The sequence below is a fragment of the Notothenia coriiceps genome, unplaced genomic scaffold (genome assembly GCF_000735185.1).
Source record: "Notothenia coriiceps isolate Sejong01 unplaced genomic scaffold, NC01 NC01_scaffold00037246, whole genome shotgun sequence".
NCBI classification, from domain to species: Eukaryota; Metazoa; Chordata; class Actinopteri; order Perciformes; family Nototheniidae; genus Notothenia; species Notothenia coriiceps.
This window is the reverse complement of record NW_011369947.1, coordinates 24,334,230-24,346,532: the sequence shown is the minus strand read 5'-3', so window position 1 is coordinate 24,346,532 and position 12,303 is coordinate 24,334,230. Positions and strand designations below refer to the sequence as shown.

Here is a 12,303-nt window from a genome sequence, read left to right as displayed (position 1 = left end):
AATGTACCTGCCCACATGTTTTATTCACAACATGTCTCTCAAATCAAGCGTTGCGTTCCCCTAACCACACCCTAATGAAGCTGAAATGTGAATATACTAAGGAAAGTTGGAGGAGAAATAAAAAACGTAAGGAACATAATGAAGGTTTTTGCAGAATCGCGTCATGGCAACATGGTCTTTAAATTACCATAATATATTCTACAATCTTGAAGAGTTGATCCTTTACAAAAATCCCCACTCCAGTAGCTCTTAGACACACACACACACACACACACACACACACACACACACACACACACACACACACACACACACACACACACATTCGTACGCATTTTAGTATGGTCGCCGACAGCTGCAAACGCTCTACAACCCAAATCTTTTCCATCAGGAGCTGCAGCTTCAGAGAGGATGCAGATATAAAAAGCCAAATGTTCCACATGAAGAAACGTCTTCAGCAACTCGAGGAGACATGGCAGCGTTTACTAAAAGCTGCAGAAACCAAATGCTGAAGAAGCTCAAAACACAACGGAGGGCAGTGAGAGACCCTCGCCCCAGATTGAGCATCAACATGTTGAGTTATTCAGCTTCCTGGAGAGGAACATCTCAGCGGGGGGGAACCAGACAGCTGGTTAGTGCTCTGCAGAGCCCAACACACACACACACACACACACACACACACACACACACACACACACACACACACACACACACACACACACACACACACAAATCAAACCTCATCAGAGAGGGTGGAAGTACACACATCCTTTACTCAAGTAGAAGTACAGATACTGGTGTTTAAAATACTCAGGTGAAAGTAGAAGTACTGACTAAACTTCTTTACTCAAGTGAAAGTAAAGAACTNCTTCGTTGGTGTGTCGAGGTCATTTCTGACACTTTTACAAACTGGAAATAAACTATTAAAGTCATTTGTTGATTGCAAGGATTAATGTCCCTGTAGAGGGACCTCATTGAATTTCCTTGATTCACGGAATTGAGTTCCCGTGTGACTCACCACCACAAGGTCCGCCCTAAACATCGAAACGACCCGACAAAATGTCAAGTGGAAAACCATCATACGCGATTTCACTAAGATACCTTACCTCGGATTTACATAAACAATAAAAAACACAGAAATATCGAAGAATGTAACTATAACCTTCTAAAGTTATTTAAGTACTAGTAGTCAGGTTCAGAAGCTGGGTAATTAAGCCTCCCTTTACGATGTTAGGTACCGAACCGTTACCCGTCTAGCACTAATATATGAATAATAATAGCTCGGATGCGTATCTCCATTTCAAAAAGGGGCGACCTTTTCTCGACCCGGTGAGGATGAAAATCATCGTCCGGGGCGGCATTTCAGCATAAAACGGATGCCATGACTCGGCGATACCGTGACTTATATCAATATTATGAAACCCAAATATTAGCAAAAAATATACCCTAAATGTCTGAGTCACACCCCGCGAAAACGGTAATAGTCGTTTAGACCGCGAAGTAGGTACCCCCAACGCCGTACCCTTGTGTTAATTCGCGTCATTCCCCCCAAACTCAAAATTTTGCGCATCCTGTACACAAAGACGAGTTCAAAGTTTTGCTTCTATTTATCATGTTATTACTTATTAGTCTAGGTATTTCAGTAATTACTTTATTTCTAAACAAACCATTCGTGAAAATAAGTCCACCGTCGAGTTCACTAAAATGTCAAACCGGTTGTTTTTAATTTGTCTTATTTTCTATCCGGATGTTTTAATTTTGTAATTTATGTTCAATGTTTTTAGATCAGTTCCTTTTGGCTTGTTCCCGAAATTACCAATATTTTCAAATCAACTTTCTTCTTTACTCTGGTTTCCTAGTCACAATCCTCCCACGGTCTAAAGAACTAGTCCACCTAAGCCGTGAAACAAATTATTATCCGCAGGAGCACCGACTAGTTGTGCATGGACGACGACATCTCCAACCCCTACTTTTACACGCCCGATGATTTCGCCTTATTATAAAATAACCATACAAAGATTAACAGAATACAAAATGGAAGGCGTTATTGAAGCGCACGATGATGACGTGTGATACCGGCTGTAACGTGTAAATCCATTTACATCTTTGAAGATGTTTGAATGGTGATATCCACTGTGATAGATGTTAAGGACTAACGTTTATAATAAATACATTTGTATTTATTTTAAGATCTTTTCATAGTTCATACAATCATACGTATTGGGATCATTTGTATTAATGTGGACCGAAGGAAGAGGTTGACGAGCATACGTTTCACTTTCCTTTTTTATTTCAATTCAAACTTTGGTCATGAAGAATATGTTTCTCTGTTGTCCACGTTCATAAAGCATAAAACAACAGCATCAGAGCACGGTGCAGAGTCTCTAGATGAGTTTACAGTAGTCCGTCGTTCTTATTATACATCCATGTTGTAGTCCGCTGTATAGAAAACTGTAGTTTCCATAGTTTCCCCACAGCAGCAGATGCACATTTATGACGTCCGCTGGCGCATCATAAACACGTCGGATAGTGAAAGTGCATTCGAATTCTCTAAAGTTCCGCAGTCTCTTCTCCTAATACCTTTTGAATTCTCCTATCCACTATCCCTTAACCCCATGACGTTTCACTCAGAGGTCAAGGAATAGGAGATAGGGATAGAATTTAGGAGCTGATTTTTGGATTATCGAAACGCAACCCTCGACTAGAGAATTCGAACGGCACTTATCATGGCTGCCACTGAGGAACTTCCGGGTCATTTCACTCCGTTAGGAAGGTTCCTAAGCTAAATGGACTATTCGGCTTCAGCCCTGGGCTGGGGAAATGTCTGCACATTTTACAGAAAAGCACGTCCCTACTTACGCTGTATTCCACCCAGGGAAAAACTTCATACCACTTCAACCAGTTTTTACCGGAAATTAGTTCAGTTCAGTGGATAAAACCATAGAGTCTAGACTGTTTATAAAGAGATTAAACACATACAACATTAATTCAACTCGATATTTGTTCACTTGAATTTCACTTTGAATGCTTGGATATTCTCAATGGGTGAATACAAAAATGTATAATAATAATAGGCTTTAAAACACCGATCTTTCTCAGGGTGGGCCAATGAGTAAACTGGCCCTATGGTGGCTACGCCACTGCTATAGCTCCTCCACTGATTACCTGATGTGTATTGACTCGTGCACACAGGCTGGTTGATTGACGTTATGTAAGCTTCTTTTGGCACGTGCTCGAATTTCCCAATGAAAAAGTGAAACTCAACAGCAGTTGGTGGAAACGCCCACAACCGAAAACAGACTTATCCCTCCCTTCTTTTGAAAAGAACGTCCAATCCTCTTTTCCGGATCTGCTCCTGAGTGTACGTTATACAAGCAACTCTTTAAAAGCGTCTCCTAATACATCCCTTGTTATATCACATTTCCTCACTGTGGGGACGGTGTCTTATGTGCCAGGAGCATCTGCAGATATCAATTCGGCAGTTTAAATACTTTGCAAAAAGAATCAATCATACATCTTTTTTTTGTGCTCACGGAAAAGTCCAAAAGTATCCAAATAATGGCAATGCTGAATCATTTAACGACAGCATGCTGGAAGAAAGTTCAGAACGACCGGCTAAAGAAGCAGCTGTTCTTCATTTGCCGCGCCTTGCATAAGTCTGCAGCCAGCGATGCTTTTGGGATCTCCGAGGCTGGGGAAGGAGCCATGCCGGAAAGTGTTATCTCATCGGCGGCTGTCAGCGAGAAGCCCAGAATCCTGAGCCTGGAGGAGATGCCTGGACCCAGCACCCTCTCCAACCTGGTAGAGTTCTTCTGGAGAGACGGGTTCAGCAGAATTCACGAAATACAGGTAATGGTGTCCACAACCCATTCCTCTCTTTGTGCATTTTTTTGATTTTGATTTTTTTTACATATAAAATCATTTCTTTGTGTTTCATTGAAAAATAAAAAACAGGTTATCCCAATTACAATATGAAAAAAAAGATTGCAAAAAGAAAACCGTTGCAAAATTACACACAAAAACTACAATTTAAGTATTACAATTACTTTTGGAACATTTTGCAAGAAGTTCATTTGTTGATTGCCATACATCCCCTGAAAGCCCTCAACCATTTATTTGTGGTTGTAAAGTTTCACAAGGCTGTGGTCATCCTAGAGCTCACACTCATTTTATACAGCAAGGTCAATTTTTTTAGAAAAAAATGATATGATTTATGAATTTCATAAACCCATTGAACCCATTTTGATTCAGATATGTTGATGAGAAGTCAAGTTACCTCTGCCAATATTCCCATGTAAGCTTTATATAACTTTGGAGTGCTGTTTAGCCTCCTTTGGGACAAGCTAGTATGACAAATGGACAATGGATCTCCACTGTAGTTTTTAAACTGAGAACCCACTACAGCCTTTAAAAGACCATAGGCCTACAGGATTGCTGGAGACCCCCCAGGTCTAAGAGAGATAATGGTCCTATTCTCATGGTGGTACAGTATCAAAATGTGCCATTAATACATGAATTTAGCAACATTTTAAAAATCATACATGAGACAATCTTTTAAAAAAAGAAAGAAAAGAAAAACAGTTGCATCATCAAGTAATGTAAAGTTTTTTTCAATCCAATTTAAGGTTTTAAACCTGTTTATTTATTACTCTTTGAAGAATTTCTATACAATAAGAAATACACCTTTTATTAATATGAAACAGCCCATAATACTATTTGAGAAAAGGCAGACATTTCTACAGTCAATATCTCTAACATCAATAACCTCTCACCTTTAGATAGATAGTTGGATAGATAGGTACTGTATTGATCCCAATGTGGGAATTGTTTGCGTTGCAGCAGCATTATAAAACAAGGCAATGTACATAAGAGACATTTAAGACACAAGAAATAAACAGTCCAAAGTATTTCTGAAATAGAAATAAAATAGCATTAAAATCCATAATCTTAATCTATATTGATTATTAGCATTACTGTCAAGAGAAAACATTTGTATTTTTTTAAATGTTGGGTTTATATGTCTAATTAAGCTGTCTGAGCAGTAATACTTCGAATGTGCTTTGTCATGCATACAGTCTATAATCCGTCATTACTTATAATCCCTAAATCTATCACGTTTTGAAACTTGATTGGCACGGCATTGAACACAAATCTGCCCTAATGCATTCCATTACTTTATCCACATTTTAATAGGATAACACTGTATTATTCAGTGAGCCTGACAAAGCCTTGCACTGTTTATAATCCAGCATACTCATTAGTCGCAATACTAATCGGAAGTATTTTCATCCTTATCTTTATTCCTCAAGCTTATTATAATTCAATTTGTTTGCACTCTAGCTACATCTGCATACTCCCCCTGTAAACCATTCAGCTATTTAAATGTTCATCTCTTAAAGGATATTTATGCTATGTTGGGAAAGGTTCTGGCAGAAGATGAAGACTAAATAGTAAAAATAAATATAATAAGTATTTCGAGTTATAAACTTTGCCAGGTACACAGAAAGAGTATTTGTTACCCTGTGTGTCACACACTTGGTGCAGTGTACTCTTTATCAGGACAAGTAATTACTATCACTAAGTACTGTTTATCTTGTGTTAAAACTTGACTCAACCTGATGATATGACCCACACTGTATCTTATTTGCCACATCCCTTTCTATTTGATCCACTTTGGATTAATACCACTGTTATCCAAATATTTGTAATTCTATGTGCCTGGTGGAGCCACACACAGTCTATTTTCTGGCAAATGTAAGCGTCTTATACTCCTTTGACCACACATTTGGCCATGATACTAACTAGGCAGTGCTGACACAAAGTGTGCAAAAATTAGTTGTTTGCCAAATAGTTTTGACAAAAATCTCAAATAACTGCTATGATTTTCATGTTTACGTTTTGCCAATTGAGTGACTCTTTTTGGCAAAACTTGCTTACAATTTCCCCCCTTCATTCATCATTTTAGGTAATAAACATAGGGGAATTTGTGCTAGTTGTAGGCTTGTAACTGAGAAATCAGAATGATTTACACATTTGGGGAGCCTAGTCTATTGTTGTGTTTGCTAAAAGAGAACGTCCAGGGACAATCTGGATAAATAAAGGTTTGAAATGAAATGTTAACATTGCTGTAAATATTTACTTAGCACTGGTAATCTTAACATTGGGATGCTCAACACACAATTCATGCACGGACAACAGTTAACCTCATAGCCAATATCTGCAAATTATATTACATTTTAATTTCATAAAGAATATGTCAGTCTGAATGTGAATATGTATTGTTATGTGTGACTCTTGCTTTATAGATGGAGCACAGTAAGAAGTTTGGAAAAATATTTAAGTCCCGTTTTGGGCCGCAACTGGTGGTCTCGGTGGCGCACCGTGACCTGGTGGCTGAAGTGCTGAGGGCCGAGGGCGTTGCCCCTCAGAGAGCGAACATGGAGTCCTGGAAGGAGTACAGAGACATGAGAGGCCGTTCCACTGGCCTCATTTCAGCGTGAGTGCCATTTCAAACTTAGATGAGTGATTGAATCTGCACAAAGACCTACTGAAGTTAATTACTGCAGCAGGATAGGATAATCCCTTTAGTTTCCATTATGTGTAGATGAGTACAGCACAACATTGCACTCTTTGGCATAGATACTTTTAGTTTTTCAACAGCTTCACCAGCATCACAAAGTCCAAAGCGATTTACAAATTCTAAAAGATTTTATTTGTTTCTTTTTATGTATAGGATATAAGAAGTACTTTATTGATCCCAATTTGGGAACATTTTGCGTTGCAGCAGCATAAAAAGACAAGGCATAGAACAAAAGAGAAATTTAAAAGACTAGAAATAAACAGTACAAAATGTAAATTGTCATTAATAAAACAACAAGGTTGTTCCCACTATATGTCCAGAAATGTCTTGCATTACATTAAACAATGCCAACATGTCCTGCTTGTGTCACTTGTGTGGTGTTCTCCAGGGAGGGAGAAGACTGGCTGAAGATGCGGAGCGTGCTCAGGCAGCTCGTCATGCGGCCCCGTGACGTAGCATTGTTCTCTGACGATGTGAACGAAGTGGTCGATGACCTTATCAATAGAGTTCGTATTTTGCGCACCCAGGAGTCTGACGGAGCAACTGTCCTTAATGTCAATGACCTGTTCTTCAAATATGCCATGGAAGGTTGGTAGAGATGTAACAGAGGTTGTGTGAATGAATTGAATGGATTTAAAAATGATGAAATTATGATGCACCTGTGTTACATTCAAGTTACACTTTAACATAAAAACAAGTGAGGAGTAAGGAATTCTTGTTGCAGCTGCACCAAAAAGATTAATCCTCCTATCCCTTTTTTATCTTTAAAGGTGTGGCAGTCATATTGTACGAGTCCCGACTGGGCTGTTTGGAAAATGACATTCCCCAGGAAACCCAAGACTACATCGGAGCGCTGCACCTCATGTTCAGCTCCTTCAAGACGACCATGTATGCAGGGGCGATCCCCAAGTGGCTGCGACCTGTCTTCCCCAAACCCTGGGACGAGTTCTGTTGCTCCTGGGATGGCCTCTTCAAATTCAGTGAGCATTTTACATGACAGCTACTTTAACACTGTTTGGTATACATGTTAGTTTTGGCAAACCATCTGCCTGCAGTAGCAACAGTACTTTCTCATTCAACAGGTTTTACTGCAATTCTGTTCTCCACTTCCAATAAGAATTTGTTGCAAAGATAACCCTTGAAAACATCATCATTGTTTACCAAGCTTCTCCAGAACAACAAGATACATTTACAACTGTTTTCACATCCTCCACTTGGAAACATGTTTGTAATGATGACTACTACTACTACTACTACTACTACTTTTTTGGTAAACATGTTGGATAATGCTTTGCCAGCTGTAATCCTTAAACAGAAAACCCTACTTTTTTGTATAAGAGCCTTGCATCAATAGAAAGGAATGTTGATTTGCATATAAATCTCACTGCTCTGCCATGGGGTAGTGGGAGTATGGGGTCCCACAGTTGCATAACCTGTTCAGTTTTTTTTCAATTCCCTTGCTACCCTCCTTCAACTCCCCCTACTTCCTCCCTTTCCATTCATCCTACCTTCTTTGTTGCTTTCTAATTCAAGGTCAGATTCACGTCGATAAGAGACTTTCGGAGATTAAGGCCAAAGTGGAGCGGGGAGAGGAGGTGAAGGGGGGGATGCTCACACACATGCTCGTTACCAGGGAAATGAACTTGGAGGAGATCTACGCCAATTTAACGGAGATGCTGCTGGCTGGGGTCGACACGGTGTGTGTTTTGTGTAATCCTTGTGTGTGCGTGCGTGTGTGTCAGTCTTGGGTTTCAAGGGTTAGGTTTCTGGCGCCACATCCATTCCTGTGTAGCTGTGCCAGCGTCAGGTCAGAACAGTGAATCGGAGGTTACATAGTATCCCTCTGACAAACTTGTTCTCACTCGGCTTTAGTTTCTTTTCATATGTCATTGTCTGCTATATCTACACAGGGGGGCTTTTGTCTCTTTTATTCTCCTCCACCAGACAGCTGTGCTGAGCGTTCATGTGCTTGTAAATTAAAACTAAATTATATAGATATTGTACTGTAAGTTGTTAGGACTGTAGGTCTATTTACACTGAAGTGCATTTCTTTTTAGGTATCTGTGTATACTGTGTGCACATTTGCACTGTTCCTACCTAATTTGTTGGGGGTACTGTCAGGTTAATGATAATTATGAGAGCAGACTCTTTTGTTCTGAGCTGGGGGCCACAGGATAAATGGGTGTGTGTTTTTGTTTAACTTGTTGCAACGGCCACGTCCCAGTAGGGGGTGGGCTTAACCAAGCCATTACCTGACCCCATGGTGTATTACCCTTACTCGGCACACAAGAGAGCTGTCAAGACATGTTAGCCACAGACAGAATTATAGCACAGACTGACCAGAGGTGCGATGAGGGGGACAATAAAGAGCTTGAGGAAAAGGGAATCTTTCAAGAAACAGGAAAAAAGTTTGGGAACTAGCATCATCGGGGGGCTTAAGACGAGTCATTGGTGTTTTAAATTGAAAAAAATATGTGAGAGATTTAAGGGGAGAAGTCCAGGCCTTTCTGAGCTGTTGCATGATGAGCTTTTGTCATATGATTCCTGTCCAGCTTTGTCTGAGGTGACGTGTCAACAGCATCTGTCCCTGTCTGATTAGATTAGAGTAGGGGGGAGAGGGAGGTGGGAGACACAACAGTGAGAAGGATGATAAGACCTGTGATACAGTGAAAGAGACTATTTTGATCATTAGTCTACTCGTCTTTTACCAATCCATGTCATAAAATGCATGGTTGGAAAAGTAAAGAGGCCAGATGAAAAGATGGCATCAAGGTTTTCAATTATCATTTTAGATCCAACCAAACTTTCCCTCCACGACGGCCAGAATTAATACTATCTCGGGCGAAGTAGAGTCTATATAATTAAAATGATAGTCGGCATTAGCTAGTGAAACTAGCCACTTCAGTGGACTTAGCTCAACAGCCGCGTTCAGGTTGCCTAGCTTAGCTGATGATCAAGAAATGAAGTCAATATTAGGCTAGGGCAACAAGCTAACAGCACAGTCAGTAAAGATAAGATTTCATAAAAGAAAATATAACGCACTCTAATTGACCTATCTGCCTACGTTATTGAAATTAAGATGTCTGTGAGATTTGAAAAAATAATAGTTTGGCAGAGTTGAGAACAGAAGATATATATAATAGAAGTTGGCAGGGCACTACCAATCTGTGAGATTGGGCAATAGCGTGTCAGAGTTTGAGAATTAAAGTTAAATGTAATTGGATTAGTACCTTTTGTTTCTCTAATTAATCAGGATTATTTTAAATCTGCAGTATCCTTATATTATTTGAGATAATCTACTCACTGTAATGCTATTAAGTGTATATGATTTGGCTGAAAAGTGTGAATAAGGCAATCAATAGGGATAAGCGTCTGGGTGTGAAAGCTGGCTTAAGAAGCTGGTTTAAGAAGATTTATTGAAATTCAGTTTTTCCACTCTGTTTTTTGTATACATGAACATGCTTCTAATATAGGGACATACAAATACACAGTTATGTTTTTTTTTAAGTGCACACATGCTCATACAGATACAACATCCTAACTCTTTATCAGCGTATATTGCAAAAGTATCAAGAAAAACATAGGCATACATTTTCCAAAGAGATTTCAATTAAGAACAAATTAACAATATCTCAATTGCAATCTTTATTTATTTATTTATATAGTACATTTAAAACAACCTTCAGTTGACCAAAGTGCTGTACAGGCAATAACTACAATATTAAATAACACAATGTGATATAATAATTAAAAACATGATAAAAAACACAATAACTAGAAACATATAAATAAAAAAAAACATACAAATGTAAACATTTTATGTTCAACTAGTATTAAAAGCCAGTGCAAAGAGGTGAGTTTTTAGCTGAGATTTAAAAAGTTCAATAGACTCAGCAGTCCGGATATGTCCTGGGAGGCTGTGCCACAGTCTGGGAGCTGCAACACTGAAAGCCCTGTCACTCAGGTGTTTTTCCTGCCCTGAGGAACCACCAACATATTTTGCTGAGCTGATCGCAATGCTCTAGCTGGAGCATGGCGGTGCAAAAACTCAGACAGGTAATGTGGTGCCAGTCCATGCTATGATTTAAAAACAACAAGTAAGTACTTGAACTGGATCCTGTAACTGACGCCAATGAAGGTCTGCCAAAACGGGTGTGATGTGGTCATAACGGCTCTTCCCAGTAAGAAGGCGTGCAGCCGCATTTTGGACCAGCTGCAGGCGACGGATCAAACACTTGTCAACATCAATATACAGGGAGTTACAATAGTCTAAACGAGACGTTATAAATAAGTGGATTCGCTGTTCAAATTCCTGAGGAAGATAAGCTTTTACCTTCCCCAGAAGCCGCAGCTGGAAGAAGCTTGTCTTGACGAGCTTATTTGTTTGTCAAATTTAAAACAGTTGTCAAAAATGACTCCAAGATTTCTGACAGAGGGACGCTAAGGACCAAGAATCAGCACTTTAGTAACAGGGCTGGAATAGAGGGATATGAGGGATGTCTAAAATGCATGATCTGTTTGGTATTTTGAGCAAAACACATCATAGACATGTTTTATATATATTTTTATATATCTGAGACCCATAATATATGCCTATGAATAGCATTATAGGTGACCTTTAAACGAATCATCAAGTCAGTGTGAAGTAAAAAAAAAATCCACCTTGAGGGCACTTTCTGGAAGGAGAAAGCTGGTTGGCTCGTAGCCCAGGAGAAAGAGCCGGTTGGTTTAGCAGCGGATGGCCATGTTCTGAGCAGAGTGGTACATGTACTGCATATATACGCTAAAGTACATTTACTCAAGGATTTTTAAGTAATTGATGCTACGTTATACTTCTACTCCACTGCATTTTAAAGGCCAATATTGTAGTTTTTACTACACTGAGTGTTTACAAATTCCGATTATGAGCTAATACAAAATAAAAATCCACACACATTTATAAATATATAATTATGGGTTAAGATATCAAGCCGGATTAACTAAATATAATACAATTAGCTCCACCTTTAGCAGCTGTGATGAATACATTAATGCATCAAAATTAGTTAAGAAAAAAAGAAAATGGAGTAGATCAGTTGTGGTTTGGTTCTTTTGTAATGGGGGGTGGGGTGAGCTTGTAAAACACACCACGAGGAGAAGGATGCAGTATTGAGTCCTAAAACCCTGAAATGAGTCAGCATTTAACCGCTTCCTGGTTTCCTCGTCTGGAAGTCAATGGTTGTTGGTGATGACTAAACGTCACCAAACATTAGCCGCCTTTAGCTTAGCGGTGGTGACGTGAAGTCATGTGACCGTGCTGTAGTTGTTATAGCCCAACATTAGCTTTTTACTTCTGCATAAAATTATAAAAGTGTTTTTAATATGTGGAGATTATCGTGCTCAACAAAACGTGTAACTATCATAAACATGTGTTTGCCACAGAGACTATTTTCTGCAATATTCCAGGTTACATTACATTACATTACATTTAGCTGATGCTTTTATCCAAAGCGACTTACAATAACTGCATTCGACCAGGAAGATACAACCTTGAAGAAAACAGAATCATATAAGTACATCAGGTTTCATAGAGCCAAACATTTCAAGTGCTACTCAACTGGCTATAGATAAGCCAGTCCTTTATTATAAGTGCTTTGTTAATAGTTCTATCGCTCGAAGTGGAGTCGAAAGAGATGAGTTTTCAGTCTGCGCCGGAAGATGTGTAAGCTTTCTGCTGTCCTGAT

The 12,303-nt window shown here is 39.2% G+C and overlaps 1 protein-coding gene across 1 annotated transcript; it reads left to right on the top strand.

Annotated features, from left to right (window-relative positions):
- Positions 1-3,249: 3,249 nt before the first annotated feature.
- LOC104966146 (25-hydroxyvitamin D-1 alpha hydroxylase, mitochondrial-like) lies at positions 3,250-9,443 on the top strand. The gene is made up of 5 exons (XM_010795294.1): positions 3,250-3,849; positions 6,306-6,496; positions 6,969-7,168; positions 7,351-7,560; positions 8,114-9,443. Exons 1-5 carry the CDS (start codon positions 3,559-3,561, stop codon positions 8,398-8,400), a joined length of 1,179 nt encoding a protein of 392 aa, XP_010793596.1. The 5' UTR covers positions 3,250-3,558; the 3' UTR covers positions 8,401-9,443.
- Positions 9,444-12,303: the final 2,860 nt, after the last annotated feature.